Genomic DNA, 20505 nt, shown 5'->3' on the forward strand with positions numbered 1-20505 from the left:
TGGAGTTGCACGCACTGATTCAGTTGCAACTATTTCCCTTTATAGTGGTCACGTGATGCCGCTATAGGATGTGTAATTTCTTCAAAACTATTAAACAATGGTTAATTAAATTTTAATTGTTCCCTTTCAAAACCCTGCCAAGATTTAGAAGTCAAACACCTGTGGTTAACTGATCAGCTTTGTTTTCTAGTAAGAATTCGGTTGTTTCCCCGGGGTGAACTGGTATTTTCCTTGCGTGTTTTCTATTTGATAAATCGCCCAATTTTCCCATGACTCTTGCTCTAACTCCAAAAACTCTTAAAAAAAACTGTCAGTTCTGTTCTAACTCACGTCCAGTGAAAATCTTTGAAGAAAGGCTTTCGTTGGTCGGTAAAATTACATTAACCATTGGAAATGTTTTCTAGTTGTTCTTTTCAGTTGCCGGTCATTTCCGCTGTTTTCGACAAAACTAGTCGTAGTGATACAAAAAAAACAACAACTCGAAAATCGTCAGTTGACCTCAGTTCTCATACTACGCCTTCTTTTTTCAATTTCATTGTCTGAGACTGAGCTCTCTTTTTTGTGTGTGTGCCCGCTGATTTATGCTGATAATTTGTATGCACAGATCCCAATGTGAGTTTTTTACTTTTCCTATTGAATAAAAACAGTATCATTGGTAACCGTGTTGTGTGTATAACACTTTTCCTTTTTCTAAATAAATTTAATAAAGAAAGAGTCTTAAACAATACATGTCTTAATGCAGAATAAATGAACACTCCAGTACCACTCCAAGCATACACGATATTGCTCAAGGTTTTTATTTTGTCTACAAACATGCAATAAAACAAAAGAGGCCAATATTCCGCCACCTTGACGGTCAATAAGTGATTTGTTGCATGGCTAGCCACAGTCCAACCGTCCACCCGTCCGCTGAGACCTAACCTGAAATCATACCCTCCCTCCCTCTCGCTTTTCGTAAAAAGAAAAAAGAACGCCTGATCGCAGGTTAGCTGAGACCAAACGTACCGACAGCTCCAATACATTTGCAACCAGACAGTCTATAGTTACAGAGTAATGAAATATAAATTATTGACCAAGCGTGAAATTAATCTGGCGGAATATTGGCCAGGTTTTGCATCGTGTTTATGCCAATAAACAAGCAAAAACGAGGCCGATATCTTTTCGCCATCTTTCACGACCCATCAAGCGTGCCACAGCAAAACCATACCCATCGCACGTCTGCCACAAGACCAGTCTACTATGCAATAATTTTGATCTTCTGCCTTTGTTTGCTAACTGTCAAGGACGATTCACTGGTTGTTTACACGACACGAGGAATGAGTAAATTCCTTGGTGGCCATAGCACTGGCTCAGGGCACGCCGGCTAATCCCGACAAAGCGGATCAACAGATAAACTGCTCAGGACAAAAAGAGTAAAATACGGACCAGGCATTGATACCCGCGCACTTTACAGTAAGCCAAGTTAACAGATTGATAGATTTACTTCCTTGATGAGACGAGCTGTGTTAATCTTTGGTATCTCCTGTCTGAGTTTCTTCTGTGAAAGCTGAGGTGAGTAACATTTGTAAACGCTTTCATTTGTTTGCTAAGTTGAACGTGTAGTGACCGCACTAAAATCTGTTTAAATGATTGCGTTTCGAAGGTTCAAACTTGGACATCTTTTGTTTGTCTGATGTTAAGTATCTTCGTGCAAAAGAGCAAACGGTTCGCGTCCCTTGACCGATGACAATATTGCTTTCTTTCGACTATGAGCCCCGCGTAGACGGCCAACTACCTATGACTGCGTAACTGCTAAACACACTAATTGTATTAACTTGACTTTTCTCTCGACATGAAAATGAAATCGCTTAATTTACTTTTTGTATCATGATTCACGGGAAAGAAAACTGAGTTTATGAAAAGCGAACAAGTAATTTGGTCTAATTTGGCATCTAGTGCTTCAGGACGAACATCAGACTCACAACAGAATAAATGTACGTCAGTGTAGTTTAGCGACCGAAACTGAATCGGAAATCAACTCAAATGGTTCTTTTCGCGACCGATAGGAAACAGCAATTTTTAGCAATTATTCCATTTATTTTATTACTAAGAATTGATTTCCGATTGTTGTTTTGTTGATGTGTGGAATTTAGAGGATTAATTAATGATCTATAATGATTACTTGAATGAATCACTAATTAATGGTTCCGTCAAAGGTAATTCATGTTAATTTTTAATTTGGTTTAATAGCCGTGTCCGCACGCAAAGGTACGGGAACTAGTTAATATGTTTTTGGCTTGTTTTTCGATGGGTTACTAAGCAAAAGTTAAGAACTTCGCGGGTTTCTCAGTGGTCCAGAGGTTTTTTTGCGCTTTGGCGGTCCAATTTCGTGGAAGAGAGTTTTTCCCATCGATTATTCAGGATTATTGTACGAGAAAAATTCCATGCAGACCCAGGGTAACATTTTTCTTTTGAACACCAAAAGAATTGTATTGCGACAGCTGTCTGCGTTCACAGGCTAAGAGGTTGTGGATCGATGTTTTATCTAAAGGGTAAACACGTTAAAAGTTCAGCCGTTTATATCTTTACCTAAGGACAGGTCGTTTCCAAAAGGGTTGTTTGTCGAAAACAGTGCGTTTCAGAAATTTAACAAACCAACTTTAGCGGAAGCCTGTGTACAGCCGTCCCCCTCTCCCTCCCTTCCCTCAAAAATATCGGAGAGGGGGACGGCTGTACACAGGCTAAGGCCCGGGTCACACTTGAGACAAACATTTGAAATGTTGCGAGATGTTGAGGACAATGTTTGTCTCGGAACTTGTCCGAGACAATTTGAATTGTTGTATTTAGGGTCGCACTTGGACACACGTACACAAAACTACCCGTCACTTGATACTTTGTTAATTTCGCAGCAAAAATAATATTAAAAAGGGAGAGACAAACCGGTCGCATTGAATCAAATCAACGCAAATTTTTGTTTCTACCTTCTTAATGCGAGCGTTCGTAACGATGTCGAAGTTTCTTGTGTTGAGGCACCGCCCCCAATTTTTTCTTTGCTTGCTTTGATGTCGGTGACCGTGTCGCGTAGTGTTTTCTGTTCGAGTTGTAGCGCCTCGACTTGGCTCGACAACGCTCGTATCGCTTGAAGCAACGCGTCTTGTTTATCAACAGGAACAGGAGCGAGCGTTTCTTCTTCTTCGACGGGTGACTTTTCAATGTTGTCGTCGTTAGCAGGATCTGGTTCATCGGGACCTTCGCAGTGTTTGCCCATTGCTGCAAAATCGTGAATATCTTTCGGTGTTCCGCAACCGGGGCACTTATTTTTACGTTTTGCTTTTGTTTTCGAGGACATTCCGTTGAGATGAGCGGCTAGAAGTCGGTGAAAAAACGAAAAACAGCTAAACAGCTAAACGATCGAACTAAACAGCGATAAGCGAATGTACAATTATGTAATGCGATGCTAACACGTGTTGGCTTCATTAAACTATATTAACAATATTAATATCACATAAAAGAAAGCGTGCCGCTGTATGAGCAAATTGCTGTGCATCATAATTCGGACTACGGCAACAGAACAGTTGCTCTGGCCTATACCGATCTTTCCTTTCATTTGGATTATCTTACGAGGGCTCTTTTCCAAAATAACGGAAATATTCGGTCAAAGACAGAAAAATGACTAGACAGTAAAATGTGAAGCGAACATTTTTTTAAGGATCACTGAACTGATTGACACTTTTGTCACAAGAAAAACAATTTCTGTTTGTTGTTCGTAAAAAGTCCTGCGTTGAGGCAGGACGACGGCTTCTTTGAAGATTTGTCTCCGTGGACAAGTTTTTGTCCGCGTAGGGACAAGTAGGTCGCACTTGGCGTGGTCAACTGATGACAGGAATCTGACAATTTTTTTGGTTATCAAAATAAACTTGTCCCGATTTTGTCCCAAGTGCGACCCGGGCCTAAGCAGACGAAACACCGTATTAATTTCGCCCCCTAAGGGTGGTTTATTAAAGTCTAATGGTATTTAAAAACAATGTTTAAAATAACATATCTTAAAGCTTAAAATAGAAATAAAATTTAATTATAAGTTATTAAAGTCTAGTTGCTCTAAGTAAAAATGATTGTTTGTGTCTTATTGTATGCGATACTGTGACCTTTAATTTAGCGCTTGAACTTGCTCTTAAATATTAATGATTTGAAGCATCCACATTGCTAGTCGACGCGAGTTTTCACTCGTTTGACGGGCAGATGATGTCAACTCTAGACTGCGCGCTGATGATAGTCTTGATGAGAGTTGAATATAAAGGTCAACAAATTTCTTGTACGGCTCTCATTCCCAACTCCCTTTCTCATTGCTTGTAGCATTGTATTCCGCCTTTGAACTCGTTTAGGTAGTTAAGGGGTAATTGAAATAACGTTTTGCCTGCTTTTTGGGTGAAAACGTTTCAAATTCTGTGTGCCTTTAAATGAAACATTGTGAAGATTGAAACACGGCTTGTCTCGCATGCTTTCAAAAGCAGGTATTTTCCAGGCTTTCCTTTCGCTTGTTTCTTCGGGTATAAAATAAACAGACAAAATAAATGGGGACTACCGTATCTTTGTTTTAATATATACATTTCGCCGATAAAAGGTTAAAAATAAAACTTAAGGTAAAAGCTGTTAAAATTGATGCTAAACGTTTTCGATCTGTTCGATCATCATCAGAGTGAAAAAATCTGCATACGCTCATCGTTCTTATAGTTCAGATAACACCAGTTATGTAATACCTGTTCCCATTGGGAACAAGGTGAGGTCCAGTGAGACCCAGTGATTGCACTTGTTTGTTTAGTTCAGGGTGGTAGCGTGCAATGTAGAATGCTTCTTTTATTCTTCTTTTTAACCATGAGTGGGCAGTGGTTAAAACATTCCACGTGCACTTGTGATTAGGGTGTTTTCTGATGTGCTTGGCTGGCTCTGACTGCTTATTGACATCTGAATGTTCGTTAACACGAACCTCGAGGTTGCGTGCTGTTTCGCCAATGTATGTTACTCCACAATTACACTTGCCTTTGTAGATGACGTGTGACGGGTGTGTGATTTTGTCTTTTAACTTGAAGATTGATTCCGTCTTGCGTGTTTGCCACATTATGAAGAAGTTGAACCTCCATTTGGTGTACATGTTAAGCTTCTTTAAGAATTTCCTACTTTCTACTTCATTTGTTCTGCAGAAAGGGATACGAATTCCAAGTTTAGGTCTTTCATCGAACCGGTGGACAGGAATTATTATTTCGTCGCTTTTTGGGTTTTCAAAATCGCGGATGACTTCATTCACCAATTTCGTGGGGTATCCTGCTTTGATGAATGAATGTTTGATGGCTTTGACTTCTGCTTGCCAATTGGTGGCTATTCTTTTTGCTCGATGTAGGGCCCCTAGAATAGTATTGCGCTTCCACCTTTCTGGGATGGCCGATTTCCAATGTACTTGTAGTTTACCCAATGTACTTGTAGTTTACCTGGTTTTTTAATAATTTTCAGGTTCTCTTCATGGAAGGAATAGGGTCCATTCGTCAAGTCCGCTCAGCTGGTCGCATGGCCCAGCGCACCTACTCAACAACAACTGTTAGTTCAATAGACGACAACATTTCCCTTAGTTCAAGCTACACCTCAAGCTTCAAACGCTCCTATGCATCATCAAAGACTTCGAGCGCTGACTACTCGGGTATTCGGGCGGCTGCCGGAATTTCTCGAATGAAGAACGGTCGTGGTCATCGGAGGGGTTCAGTGTTTCCGAGTGACGCCAATTCCAACGGATTATCCGAACCGTCGTCAGCGAAAGGGCATCGATTGAGCATTTACTCTTTGAGCGAATTGGCGGAAGTGGGCATCAAAATGCGCAGGCGTCGACGCAGTACCATGGACTCATGGGGGAAAAACAGGACACCTGGAGAAACAGAGTACTTTGATAAGGTAAATATAACACGGGGAGACTGGGAACAAGGACAGGAATAGCTTCAAGCATTCTTACAAAACATGTCGCCTGCATGGTAGCGTTAGTGGGAAGGAGTGAAACACGATCGCCCCTAAGAACGACTGCGTGGGAGGCTACCTGCATGGAGGAATGAAATAATCATAAATAACGACAAGTGGAAACTCTAATAAAGTACAGTTTTAATCTGGTGAAAATAGAAGACACTATACAACCATTTTCCGGACTTTTAGGGGAAGAGCACACAGTAATACACAAACAACTATTACTTGAAGTTTTCCCTCGTATCTTAGAATGTTTTTTTAGGAAACAACCAGCTGCAGCTGCTAGAAATAGGCTAGTAACGTGAAAAGTTTTTTTTCTGATAATGACATTTGATCAACCCTTTATTTCTCTTTACATTATCAATCCATCGTCTCGGCAGACAGGTAATGAGTAAAAAGAAAATCATCAACTAGGGAATGTTTCTTGATGTACCACAAAATTCTTAGAAAAAGCATGAAAATAAATTTATAAATGTCAGTAAGGACAATTAACATACAAATTTAGTTTGGGTAGCTATGCTATTCACCATTTTATACCATGCCGTAGAAAATACAGCCAATCAGAATACAGGAAAGCCGTTGTATATTCGACGGTATTCAACCCAACCTTCCCATCGTGCGCTGCGATCTTATTCTCGATGAAATTTAGTGAGCGTATTTTCTATGGCATGGTATAAAATAGTTACACAACACTTTCTCGTGGTATACTATGGAATATCCCACTTGTCACTTGTATTTTCTTCGTATACACACTCGCCTAAAGGCTCGTGTGTATACCGAGAAAATACAAGTGACTCGTGGGATATTCCATAGTATACCACTCGAAAGCGTTGCATAAATAGTATGTACTCTATTCCTTTGACAGCTTCTTCCGCCAGCAGAGTTATTTCGTCGAGCAGTGAAGCTCGTTCAAATGTCTGCGTCACTATGCCAATACAAGTACGAAAAGTAAGTTACGCACTTCTGTCTTGTCCTGTGTACATTTATTTAGTTGTAGAACAAGCCATTGCAACAAATTTGAGTCAAAAGAGACGTAATATTAAAAAAAACCTCCATTGAATTCCTCGCGAGCTACAGTAACTTATGCTTAGAAAATGGCTTTTGCTACAATTAGGAAAGGAAAAAAACGGCTACTTCATGCAAGCAAAAGAAAGCTTTCCAGTCGAGTTTCGTACATGTACAAAACGTAAAAGGTGATGAATTTCTAGTAGTGCTGCAGTTGTTTTAACGAGCTTTTGTTCGTTTTCGTTTAATGTCTTTCAGGGAGAATGATGAAGAAAATTTAGCTCACACTGTTTTCACACAGTACATCAATGAACAAGAAAACCAGATGGAAGCTGAACTTGCTTTTGATGCGTCATTCTTTAAAGCTAACAGGAAGGTAAACTGTGTTGTAAATTGACTGTCACATTTCATTCCGGGAAAAGCCATTTGCAGATGTATCTCACAGACAATGTCACGAGTTAACCTCGCCATCACTCGTTATATCTTGTTCCCAAGTCCCTCGCTTCTACTGGGTCAGGCAGAAATGCATGAGCGAAAAGAAGTACACTATAAATAATTGATTTACATTCTTTATTTTTGGCAGATGAGGGTTTCGGCTGAAGTAAAAGTAATTTTATCAATTCACCCAGAACAGAGGACGGAACAGCAGTTAGCAAAGGTTTGTAAAGCGCACACATAGGCAAGTCTTTTGTAAAGATAAAGTAAAATGACATCTAGGGGCGAGCCAAAAACAATGAAAACATCAACTGTAAGGGTCTCTGAAACGGCAATAGGATTGCTTGGCTGTCTCGAAATATTGAAAGTTGCTAAAAAATACTGCACAGTAATCTTGAGTAGTTTTGTCTCTAAACTCAGTAATGAAACCTCGAAGCGTTCTGCATATGGTGCATTAAAGTAATTTCTCTGTTTTGAAAACAACTTGTCTTTATTTTCTGTTGCTTTCAGGTGCTCTTTTCATTGCGATCCATTCGATCGTTTGCGGAGTATCCTCAAAGAATTCAACAAAAACTTGTGAGAGTTGGTTGGTATGAAACGTAAGTGTCTATAAAATTATTTCTTGTTTTTGTTCTTGTTGTTGTTTTGTTTGTTTGTAGGCTTTTAATAACTAACCTCAAGTTTCATGGCGTGAGTATCCTGTCAACTGCCCAACACTCCCTTATCACGTGCGACATGATCACTATTTTCCATGTCAAGCAGTTCATAAACCAATCAGTACTTCAAGCATAAGCTGGTAACCGGGCTGTGTAAAGCGCCGGAAGTGTCGCAACCACCGTGCATTCGCGATTGCACCTGATTGGTTGTGCGGACCAGTTGTTGACTCTGATTGGTTAAAGTACGGCGCACGGTTTTTATGAACCGAAGTTGTATATATTTTGGCGCGAAAAGACATTGCATCACAGTTTCACAAACACTAAACATGTATAGTACAATATTTGCTCATGTCGATGTATCTCAGTTATCTAAACGATATGCTTTCTGGATTACTATTTTTCTTTCCCTTTAGACATCAAACCAAGAGGGCAATCCTACGACAAGGCCATATACCACAAGCTTTCTACTTTGTTCTCTCGGGCTCAGGTCAGTCTCTGGTCCGGCTTTTTGTTCTTCATCGACTTGACATTATAAATTCCCTCATAAATGCACAGATGACGTTAAACAAAGCAAGAGCTTTAAAACAGCCACGAGACGATAGGCCATGGACAAGAACCAAAAATAAGCTCGTAAAACAACTGAACTGTCAAGCCAATTTGAGACCTTCTTGAGAATAAACTTTTGTTTTCTTATTTTTTTTCAGCCGTTGTGACAGTAATGGAAGAAAACGAGAGCTTTGCAAGAACAGTTCACTTTCTACGCCGTGGAGATAGTTTTGGGGTACGTGCATTGAGAGGAATGTGAATCAGGGCTACGCTAGGTTCCACCTCCCTTCCATGATCTCCTGAGAAAATAGATACTACTGTGAACAGTCTAATCTGTAAAATGTTTACCTTTGTTTTTGATGAATGTTTGATTTGTTGCACACGACAACATGTTACAAGATTTCCACTATACCACCACCACCCCGCCGCCCGTAATTTTCAATCCATTTGTCGATGACAAGTCCTGAGCTTGAAAGATTAATTCTCCCTTCTGACCTTTATTTAGTTATGGGAATTTTAGTGGGACATCCAGTAAAGTTGATGATTACGTCTAGGAATTAAATTATTTATGTTTTTTAAAACCACAGGAGCTGGCGATTCTTCATGACACTCGGCGCCAGTCCACTGTCATCTCGCGGGAACCCATTGAGCTGCTGGTCATTTCAAAAGAGGTACGTAGAATGTACAAGTTTTTGTGTCACAGCACGTTAACTCGCCCGAGTCCCTTACGAATTGGGACTGCTGTTGAACGAACTACTTTAGAGTGCCATGCCACGTTTCATATAAATTTCATATGAGGCAAGATTGCAAAATATAGATCTAGAACGTGGAATTAAGGCAACTGTTTCTACGGCAATAAAAATCAATATGACGGTCACTTCGATAGGGGTTACAGGGTGAGAGGAGGTACGAAGTAGAGACAGGAGCCATAATTTAGAATGAAAATCCGCGATTATGACTCCTAGAAAGGTGGTTATTTCTGAAAATGATATAAGGCGGAAAAAGAAGGATTATAAAGTGATATTGTTGTGTTTTTTTTTTTTTTTTTTTTTTTTTTTTTTCATGAAGGATTTTGTAGACATCTTCATGTTGGCGGGAGGAATCAAGAATATTAATGACCCTGATCATCAAAAGTTTATCAAGTGAGCCTTCACTGTATTCTGACACAATAGCCATGATAAACCTATAGCAGGCGATTACCCACTCTTTGGTTGTACAGAGTACCCCAAAAAACGGACTTGTGACGTTTGCTTCTGACGAAAAGACGCTTGTACAATAAAGCTGTTTAAACCATAATCTAAGGAAAATTAAAGTACTGGGCCTGAAGAAGACTAGCTCTGCTAATTGAAATATTGGCCAATAAATCTTGCCCTCCTGCCGTTGTACCAACCTTGCAATCAATCTGGTTTTATAAGCACTTAGAGTGGCGTCTGGTACGAGCATTTCTTGAACAATCCGGCAGCAGAGAAGCCAAGCAGTTTTTTTTCGTTGCGTGGTCCCCTGCATCTAAACTGTTTTTATAAATCTGTTGTTTTAACACGATCTTGATCAAATAAATGTATAATTTCATGCATATTATTTAGGAGCATCGACTTCTTAAGAGGATGGCCTGTGGAGCTTATGGCCAATAATCCGAAGAAATGCCTCTTCCATTTTTTCAGGTAAGAAAAAATTCTTTGTCTCGTTTATAGATAGGGCAATTTACATCATAAAAAATTGTGTTACATATGTTATGTGACGAGCTGTATCCAATAAAATCGCACGGAAATTTTTCTTTCGATTTGAGTTCATAAACTTAATGGACGCCGGGTAGACCCACTTTCGTTTCAAATTTTGAATTCGTGTATCTTCTTCTGACGAATGGTTTGTGAACGTCTTATTTTCCAGGAGTGGCTCTGTTCTTGTAAGAGACAGCAATCATTCGGACTGGATTTACATCATAAAATCGGTACTTACAATTCTCTTCCCTGTAACTTTTCTTTTTACTTAAATGTACCTTGAGTCAGTTCTTAACTGTAAAACAAAAATGTCTTGTTTTCGTTATTTCTACACAATTTTTTTTCTCTTAAATCCGTTTACATTTTTATTTCTGCAGGGGAGTTGTCAGGTTCTTAAGAAGCTAAGAGAAGTGAAATCTTGCCTTACTCAACACAACGACAGAGTTGTTGGATTCGAAAATGGTACATCGTCAGAAGCTCCTACCTTATTCTCACTTAATTTCGCGAGTACTAAATTTCGCGATTTTCGCGCTTTTAAAAATATCGCGAAATTTAATACTCGCGAAATATAGGACACGCGAAGTTTAAAATCGCGAAATTTAATATCGTCCTGATAATATAAAAAAAATAATGAAACTCGATGTGTTTTATCATAGTTTTTCTAACATGTCTGAGCTTCATGTTTAGGAGTTTTTTGTTTAATTTTGTCCATTACTTATCTCCCACTCTATCAGTTGCACTGTTCGAACTGTTTAAAAAGTTCCTAAAAATCTCGCTCTTCCCGCGATCTCGTCGTAGATGAACCTCTGATTAGGGATCTAGACAGTTGAATACCTTATGTTTTGTTATGGGTAAATTGTTTTGTTTGCTGTTTTTACGATGACTTTCATATTAATTATGTTGTTACAATTTCGAGGTCAAAGCTTCATATTGAAGAATAGATAAAAATCGCGAAATTTAATACACTCCAATTGTACCTTCCCCTAAAAATTGCGAAATTAAGTGCTCGCGAAATTAAGTACTCGCGAAATTTAGTAAGAATAAGGTATCCTATTTCATGTTCTAACCTAGCAATATTGTATTGACTTTTGTTTCATTGATAACAGTTCACGTCTTAATCAGGAGATATCGATAATTACTAACAAATCCGTTTTCTTTATTTTTGTTTATAGTAAAAAGTCAGGTTCCCAAGGCCTCGTCACGTGCCAGACTAGAGCGAGTCAAGGCTAAACTGTCAGTTGTGACTCTTCTATTACCCAAACTGCATCTCAGGCCTGGTCTGATAACGAGGCAAGAAAGCGACAATGACGATGATTCTGGAAACGAGGCAAAAACTTCTGACGTGTCAGCCATTGACAAAGTAGCCGCTGCTCAGAAATTATTTGCAACAAGTATTGATAACAGCAGCCGAAGTTCTCCCGAAGAGAGGTCGGTGAAATCCGTCGGTTTTCGGGCGGCTACGCCACCGAGCGGAAGGCGAAAGGGAGTTGTCAGTGCCCCTAAGCCGTCTATGAGGATTTCAACTGATGAACAATTAAATAATCTAAAAAGAACGCTTTCGAGCGAACCTGGACTAATCAGTACGTCTCGTGAAGAAAACGTGGTTAAAGAGGAACAGTTAAGAAAACTGTCAAGCTCTGAACTTCCAAGGCGACTGAAGAAACGAATAACCCCTATTGACGGCAACAACAACCTGCCTTTACCAACTGTGGAAGAGGAAACTACTTCTTCACCACCGGTAATAAATAAATATTTGATTTATTTAGAAAACAATGACACCAATTGATTTTATAAAGAGAGAATTTTACAATTTCATCCCAGGCGCGCCTTTCCCGGTATTCATATCTAAGATTGCAGCAAGAGTAGCCGCCATCTTGGTCTGAACGTCAGAGAAGTTGTTTACCATTTAAAATATAATTTAACGTTCTATCTTGTCAACATGTCTTTTTTTCTTTAGACTTTGTCAACTCCTCCGCGTCCGAGATTAAGTACTTTGACCGCTGATTCCGCTGAACACGACCAGAGGACTAGGTCCGATTCGAACACTCGGCCCAGGAGCCACTCAGGCACAAGACGTGTAAGCAGAGTGAGAAAATCTACTGTGACCTCCCCTGAAGGTAGAAATTGTTACTTACGCTCTTTGAAATGGCAACCTTAAGTTACCTTAAATCACAAACGTTTCTATGTGTACATTTATAACTTTGTGTTGGCTTGCTGTGGGTGAGGGCAGGGAAGAGGGGGAGGGACGACTTTTTCAAAGATAGTTACAAATGAGAAGGGTCTAGTTCAGTCCCTGAGCACTCCCTTCCCCGCCCTGTATAGGGGTTAAACCCAGGCGGGAGGAGAAAGAGTCCAGGATAACTTGCTTGCGCATACAAGTTATCATGGACTCTCTCACTTTCTCTTCTTCCGCCTGGGCTCAACGCCTATATATAGCGGGGAAGAGAGAGTTCAGGGACTGGACTAGAGACCTATTTGTTATACCATACCGTTGCAAAATAATAAGGTAGTTCCACGAAAGATTCCATGCTACGTCTTCTTGGTGTAAAACAGTCTTAAGCTCGCGCCAGAAATGTGTATTTTATCTTTTAGAGGACTTATCTGAAGAGGAAAAGAAACTTCCACTACACAAGATTTCAGTTATTGACGAGGGCGAACAAAGGGCGGTTAGTGTTAAAAACTCTCGTAACTACGTTATTCTATCAGTAATTTTGCAATGCATGACACATCCTTTAAGCTCCCATGATTATGAGCGAAGATAGCCTTTTTAGTTTCACGGTCAGGGAAGATTTTTCCATAAAAAAAGCTCTGAACGTCAGAAACCTTCATTTTGACTTTTTTGCATTCATCAAACACGTGGGAAACTTAGAGGTTGTTGTGTAAATAGTCAAATTTTCCCAACTATAACTAGAGCCAAGCCCATGTGTGGAGATAAAGAAGGGTAATTTGTTTATTGATGTTATGGCTGAAAGGTTTCATGTGAGCTAACTGTAACTTATTATTTTTCTCACAGACTAAAGTTCGGATCACAGACGCCGATTTACATCCCATGTTCGTACAAGTTGCTCTTCTTCAAAAAGGAGACAGTTTTGTAAGAACGCCAACTTAATATTACTCTTTTATTGATGACACTTTGTGTACTATACATTCGGTGCTATTACATGAAGTTGTGTTGGACTTTGCATGTGATTGGTCAAAAAGCCAACATCATCATTCCGATTGGTTTATTTTCGCATGTTGTAAGCACTGGCAAGGCCAGGCGAACCCAAACTTTTACCTGTGATACTGATAAAATCGCTACAGACCACGAGCTTCTTGTCCGCGGCCAAGTTAGACTTCGAATTAAGGACACCATGCTCGGGCACGAAAATGAGATGATTTGTACACGCGCAATAAGGATAGGGAACAATAAGTAGTCATGTTTTTTTTTAATTCTTTCGTTCTAACCTGTCTCCATGTTTCATTCAGGGTGTATCTTCTATGGTATTTGACGAACAGCCCAGTCTCAGCCTGGTTAGTATTGCACCTATTAGTTGCTATGAACAACTGTCCCCATATTTTCTACCGATTCACTTCTCAATGGTGAAAAGCACAATCGACCCGTTTCCAAAACATTATAATTATTTGGAATGTAAGACATTTTATCCGGTTGGTTGTCTTTAAGAAGTCGTCCTGTCGATCAAAATTATGCAGATGTAACAAGCAAAAGCTAGGATAGCCTGCGCCGCAGACAAACCCAACCTCCTGACTTTACTGGCGAATAGGTTCGTGTGTGACGCATGCAGCCTAACATCCACAATCACTGTTCGATAAAAAGTAGGGCGTAGCCCTCAATGTTGTGGTCGGGTGCATATATATACATGGCTTGTTCACCTTAATTCGCGATTGGCCGAGTATGTTTTAATTGTGGGCATTTATTAACAATTAGACTACGAGCCCGAGTTTCTATGAGCAAATAGTCAACGAGGCGCAGCCGAGTTGACATCGCTCAAGAAAACGAGGGCGAGAGCAATGAGAGAAACCAAAGGATTGTAGTCCACAACCTACAAATGTGCACGAAGACAAAAATGAAGAAATACCACTTAAAAGCACCGCGCGCGCGACGTCCGGGAGAACAGTGGGAGAACCCAGACGCGGACCAGAACACAGTGAGTTTCTACTAATATATTTTAGAACGAGCATATTTCTTACTCCGCTTTCGTTTGTTCCTCTCAACAGGTCAGTAATGGAGCAGAGTGTATCATGATTTCAAAGAAGTTTTTTCTCGCCCATTGCTCAGACGCAATGACAAGACGGCTTCTTGTTACAGTAGGTTAAGAGATTACACTTAAGTGATTTTTCGTGTGACGTTGTCGATCGCTGTAAAGTGTATTAAATGCTTTAGCGATGCCACATAATCTGCAGGATGCCATGTCGTTTCATTATCGCCCACTGAGGCTGTTCTTATACTCCGTTCGAGTTGAATTCCTCTCAAAGGTTATGAAATTTCTGGACAGCGGCGTTGTTACTGTGACTTGCGTGACTACATTTTGCACGCGCCTATTTTCTTGACGGACCACTTTATTTTTGAGGTGGAGGGTGACGGTGTTGGGCAAATGCCAAAAAGAACAATTTCTGCAAAACTTTTGCGGAGTTAAAATATCGTGCACAGTAAAAGGAAATATTTTCCAATGCTTTTTTTTGATTGATTTTCTCGTTCTGATTAAGATTGAATTCGAACAAAAAGGATACAGTTTTGGTTCAGCAGTTTTTATTACATGTATTACATTATGCGCTTATAAAAATGTAGTATGGGATATAATAAAATAGACTATGTGCAAAGTGACCAAAGTAGCTTGCGTGTTCTAGTTGGTCCTTGTTTCTATAAAAAGAAAAAAAAATCAAGAAAAATGCAGAGAACAGGTAAAGGAGCATAGTGCGCTTAGCAATTTCTGCAAATGATGACCTCATTATTTGTTTTGTCTTTTTTCTTTGATTTTATTATAACCGTCTTCCTAGAAAAAAGGGTCATGATCACGACCCATAAATTCCGAGAAATCTTGAAAGATTCATTGGAACCCAGCTGCTTGTGGAGACAATAACTCGGTTTACGGTCCAGTTAACACGAAACGATGAATTAAAGTTCACAGTCTCCAGCCACAAAATACTGAAAGTGTACTACTCAGTATAGTTGTCGATTGGGGCAGCTATTTAACGTGGTTTTGTTTTATCTAAATAACCTCAGTAGTGCTGAATATAATCGCACAGCAGAAAGTTAAGGAGTGAGCTATTAGAGTAATTACATCTATGTTGTCTTAATTAAACTAAAGGCTGGTTCTCATACGATCGCCCCGATCGTCTCTGTCGCTTCTGTCGCTTCAAAAAGTTTGCTTGCTCCAATCGCCTCAGACTTTGCAAACGACAGAAGCGACAGAGACGATCGGGGCGATCATATGAGAACCAGCCTTAATAGAACTTTAAGTGTGACCATCGATAATAAGGCGCCACCGTCGAAGTTGTCGTACAAAATTGTGGTCAATCAATATTGTCCACAGAGTTAATGATACGTTTGTGTACATGCAGCATACAACGGCATTACTTTTACATTGCACTGAGGTCCCTAGAGGCTCCAGCGCCGGTAGCTGCAGGCGGTTTAACACCAGCTTTCGACTTCGTTTCAAAGCAAGCGAAAACACCACTTTCCACTTTCGCAGGGAACTTGCCATAGCTCAAATCTTCTCGCTGCTCGTTCTGCATTTTTCCGCTGATAACCACGGTTTTGATTCCTTGCATCTCAAGGAACGGGGTACATTCATCGCACGGCGTCTTCGTTACAAACAACGTTCCGCCCACGAGGTTCGTGGTGTTGCGCATTAGCAAGGCGTTTTGTTCAGCGTGGATCGAGTACGGATACTTCTTATCTTTAACAGTATCGTCATGACGAGAAGCCCTTGCAAACTCACCGTACAGCGCCTTTGAAGGGAATCCGTTCCAACCCAAAGCCACGATGTCCTTGTCTTTGTTAATGATCACCGCACCGACTCCTTGAGTTGGTTCGTCTGTCCGCTCGGCTAGGAGTTTTGCCATGGTTATGAAGTGAGAAGCCAGTTTTCTGTCAACATCCGCGTTTTTTTCTGGGTCAAACGAGATGGTTTCATTCCGTTTCAGAGCTTTAAATTCGTACCCTTTCTCTGAGCCTATAAAAGCTAGAGCCATCCATTTAAAGAGGTCAATAAAATCGTTACGGACCTGCTCCTTCATTTTGTCGTCAAAGGCTGGCCATGGAAGACTGTGTTTGGCCTGTGCCATCCAATCTTCATTCCAGAAGGCTTTATAGAGGCCTTCCTGTATCTCATCTAAGGTCTTTTGGGGTGTTTCGGTTTTCTTCTTTTTCTCAGTAGCTGCGAAAACATCCTTTTCAACCCTAGGAACAAACGTGGTTTGACCGATTGCGCTTACTTTGAACAGGTTATCGACACACGACATTTCCGCGTTGAATTTCTCTTCATCCAGATCTTTGTATTCGGGTTCAATCGGCAGGTAGAGGACTCTCTTGACTTTAGATTGCACCAGAAGCTTTGAGCATAAAGAGCAAGGCTTCCTTGAGACGAAGACTTTACAATCTTTAGGCATGTCGTGGTGCTTCATCAACAAACGGGCTACGCCATGGACGCCGTCGCGTGAACAATCGACAGCATAAAGAATATCATCAGGCAACACAAGCACGGCTCCAACCTTCTTGAAAGGAGCAAGTTGCGAATCGGATGCTGGATACTGTTCCATCCAAAGGGCTAAAGCCATATACAGATTTTCTTTAGTTATTCTGGATGCGTGGTCTGTATACGTGCTGCTTTCACTCGAAGCGGCCATTTTGCTCCTTAGAATACGATACAGGAACAAAGCTTCCTTGTCTGACCTACAGACACTCCTGTTGCAACATCGCCTATTGTTATTGTTGTGCCAACCAGAGATGTAGACGTGGACCAATCGGACAAAAAGACGTAGACCATGGAGAACAACATCGATCTCAGGCTCTTTCTCCGTTGGCTCACTCGTCGTAGAGAAGCCTGTGGCGTTCGGTAGCCTGTGTACATCCGGTCTGCCCGAGCGTTGCGTATTCATGTTGACGAGAAATGCGATATATGGCAGGGTGAAAAGATTTGTCGTCAAGTCACCCAGAGTTCAAAATAAAAATTTCCGCAAGTAGATTTCTTTCGTGAAATCTGAAATTCGTCCTGATCGTTGCTCGTGTCAAACAAATTTACTCAATTTGACAAATATCTGATGGAGAAAGCGATATAATCAAAGTCTCTTCGAGATACCGACTTTTTTTGCATGAAGTGTGAGTCGAAGGTTTATCCTGTGCATTGTTCTTCGAACTTATCATTACGGTTGCTTTGTAGTTTAGTTTAACAATTTCCTATCTTCGCGGAGGAAATGCAGCCATATAATTTTGTCAAAAATGGCTCGTCCGCGCCGGGTATTTATACACATATTCCTCAACATTACACAAATAAACAGTGCAAATTTCACCGAGATCTGACAATTCTATACTTTAAAATTGCAAGGACCTTTCGAGGCAGTCGATTAGGACAGCGAAATTAGCAAATGAAACAGCAAAATATGCCTTCGACGCTTTGTTTTTGTGACGCCATATTTGAATTGTTATAGGTAGACCGCTGTTCAATGTGTTCAAGGCCGTATCGTTACGATTGCTCCACGAAAGAGCACGAAAAAAATACGGATATTTCCGACTACTGTCGGAGTAAACATTGCGTAAACAAATCGATACACTCAAGCTGCGTTTTTTCTGACTCGTCCCCAGTCGTCTTCATATAGCACGCGGCAATCTCTCCCTCCGCTGTATATTTGCCGCGTGCTGTATGAAGACGACTGGGGACGAGTCAGGCGTTTTTTCGCTCCCCGCCCCCACCCTCTTGCTTCTTCTGTTTTGTGCTGGCGTCCAGGTCTCTCGCCGTTCTCACCGAGCGCTCATCGATCGAAAAACACGAAAAATAGAGGGCTGTGGACAGTCTATGCGAGGGTCGGATATCAAGACAGCTTCTTCGTGGGCTTAAGAAGGATTAAACAAAAGCCATATATACAGTGAATGCTATCGAATTATATTTGAAGATGAAATACGAAGGAATTTTGCTGTCTTTGACTGGAATTCCACTCGAACTGCGTAGATACGATCGCATGTTGTAAAGCCGATTCATGCAACATTGCTGTCAACGCGAGGTCACGTCCCTAACGACCTAGGCTGATGACGAAATAGAATGGGCGCTTGTAGCGACCAAATTTGGCCTAAAAAAGAAGCCTTAAAAGAAGCCCCCATCTCTTGCATTTGTTTTAACTTCAATAATATCTTTGAAAAGAGCAAGTTTTTTGGTATGGTTTATTTTTGACGTTTGTAATTTTTAAACGATGTAAGTGCTAGTGGCTATTTATTCGTGTTTTAGTTACGCAATCCATTGTTTGTGCGACGCTTTTTATAGATCGCCTTTCAGACACACGTGCGTTGAGATAAGAAAGCTGACATGTCACTTTTAACATTGTTATATAACGTTTGTAAATGTGACAAGTCACGTTTTTTCCACGAGATCGCGTGATCACCCACAGCGGAAAGTAATCCCTTGAGAAATTAAAATATTCCCTTGAGAAATTAAAAAAGTCCCTTGAGAGTAGACAAGAATGTTCCAAATTTTGCCCCACATAACTGCTATTCTCCTATTTTCGCTTGTAAACAAGCAAAAAAAGTCGCAAAAACGAAACGAAAAGACAATTGTTTCAAACCAACTAACGAAGTCCTAAAGCACATGGGCTCTGGACAGAGCAATCTTAAATCTTAAATAGTTTTATGGTGGCTAGTTATACTTAAAAGTAATATAAGTTCTTTTTTACCATATCATATTCTTGATACCTTATACCAATATTATTTTCGGAATCCCGTTAACACAGTCGTTATATAAAATTCCATTTTGTTTATGGGTTTCCTTTGAACCTGCGTAAATTGCTTCATAATTTCTAAGATCGCTGCCAGCAGGTTTGAAGTGCATAACGAGTTGACAGTTAACTGTTTTATTTTAATTTTACAGGAAACACCTTACCCAAATGATGAGTCACTACAGAAAAGCTTACAAGACAAAGTCAACTGGGATGCGTACCGCCGAAAAACTCTAAAAACTCTCGTACGTGAGCTACCGACAAAACAAAGAAGAATGAAAGATCTTTTGGTTCACAAAAGAACTAAACGCGACATGTCTTTAGGCGAAGACTTGAAAGAAGCCATTAGAAAGATGCGGCGGAAAGATGATGACACCTGATGACGTCATCGAGGGGAAAGTGTCCTGGAAACCAGAAGTACATGGATTATGTTCTTCTGTGGAAAGGAGATTTTTGAGCATTTTAAGGTCGGGACACACTAGGCGACAAGTCGCAGCGACAGATCTCTGCGACAAGGCGCTTGCTCGGTGCATACGCAGCGAAATTAGAAGAGTGGAAATGTAAACTAGTTTTCCAATTCTAGCTATATGGCGAAAATACATGACACTCTCTCATTGGTCACTTTATATTTTGTCGCAGCGACTTATCGCAGTAGTGTGGTGCACACGCTGCGACAACGCTCCTTTCGCGCATTTTGTGTTGCGATCAGTCGCACGAAATCAAACTATTTTGAACATGTTGAATTCGTGCGATTGATCGCAGCGACAAACCATGTCACACGAGGCAACATGTTGCAACTTGTCTCCGCGACATGTTGCAGCGACTTGTCGCCTAGCGTGTCCCTACCTTGAAACAAATTGATGAAATTATTTTGAAAGCAGGGAAAGCCAGACCTCAGGAAAATAACTTTTAAGAGCACAGGTTTCCTACGGTCAAACATATGTCGTAGAGTCAATGGATTTCGCTCATACTCTTACCATGGGTACCGAATAATCACAGTATGTTGTAAATTCGAGTGAAAAATCACACCAGACGCGACCAAAATTATGCCGAGAGCTCGCGCGAAAAAAAGCACCGGAAGAAAAGACCATCGAAGAGACGCTTCTGCTCAGTCAATGACACACTAGCCGAGAGTGCCGAAATTTGACAAAATGTGTCCGACAGGACAAAAGTGCGAGCGCCAAAGTTGCCGCGACCGTATCTCAATACACCACGCGTCCCCATGAACCACTGAGAAAAAA

General features: G+C 40.6%; 2 protein-coding genes across 2 annotated transcripts; one reads left to right on the forward strand and one right to left on the reverse strand.

Moving 5' to 3' along the window:
• Nucleotides 1-789: 789 nt before the first annotated feature.
• On the forward strand, nt 790-20171 carry LOC144633187 (uncharacterized). Its single transcript, XM_078491997.1, has 21 exons — nt 790-904; nt 985-1551; nt 5485-5916; nt 6845-6927; nt 7243-7360; nt 7568-7642; nt 7930-8018; nt 8489-8562; nt 8780-8856; nt 9209-9292; nt 9690-9763; nt 10205-10282; nt 10509-10569; nt 10717-10801; nt 11512-12077; nt 12297-12456; nt 12932-13005; nt 13353-13430; nt 13808-13852; nt 14558-14647; nt 19417-20171. Exons 3-21 carry the CDS (start codon nt 5494-5496, stop codon nt 19642-19644), a joined length of 2562 nt encoding a protein of 853 aa, XP_078348123.1. The 5' UTR covers nt 790-904; nt 985-1551; nt 5485-5493; the 3' UTR covers nt 19645-20171.
• LOC144633198 (cytidine and dCMP deaminase domain-containing protein 1-like) lies at nt 15079-17249 on the reverse strand. The gene has a single exon (XM_078492012.1). It carries the CDS (start codon nt 17186-17188, stop codon nt 15920-15922), a length of 1269 nt encoding a protein of 422 aa, XP_078348138.1. The 5' UTR covers nt 17189-17249; the 3' UTR covers nt 15079-15919.
• Nucleotides 20172-20505: the final 334 nt, after the last annotated feature.

This window comes from Oculina patagonica, chromosome 12 (assembly GCF_052425735.1).
Source record: "Oculina patagonica isolate OP01 chromosome 12, crgOcupat, whole genome shotgun sequence".
Classification (NCBI taxonomy): Eukaryota; Metazoa; Cnidaria; class Anthozoa; order Scleractinia; family Oculinidae; genus Oculina; species Oculina patagonica.

Excerpts from the sequence above, each read along its gene's own strand:
- LOC144633187 (XM_078491997.1), top strand. The coding sequence starts at position 5,494 with ATGGAAGGAATAGGGTCCATTCGTCAAGTCCGCTCAGCTGGTCGCATG. Across the intron at positions 7,361-7,567 it reads TCTTTAAAGCTAACAGGAAG|ATGAGGGTTTCGGCTGAAGT; the intron begins GTAAACTGTGTT and ends TATTTTTGGCAG. Across the intron at positions 13,853-14,557 it reads AACAGCCCAGTCTCAGCCTG|GTCAGTAATGGAGCAGAGTG; the intron begins GTTAGTATTGCA and ends TCCTCTCAACAG.
- LOC144633198 (XM_078492012.1), bottom strand. The coding sequence starts at position 17,188 with ATGGCCGCTTCGAGTGAAAGCAGCACGTATACAGACCACGCATCCAGA.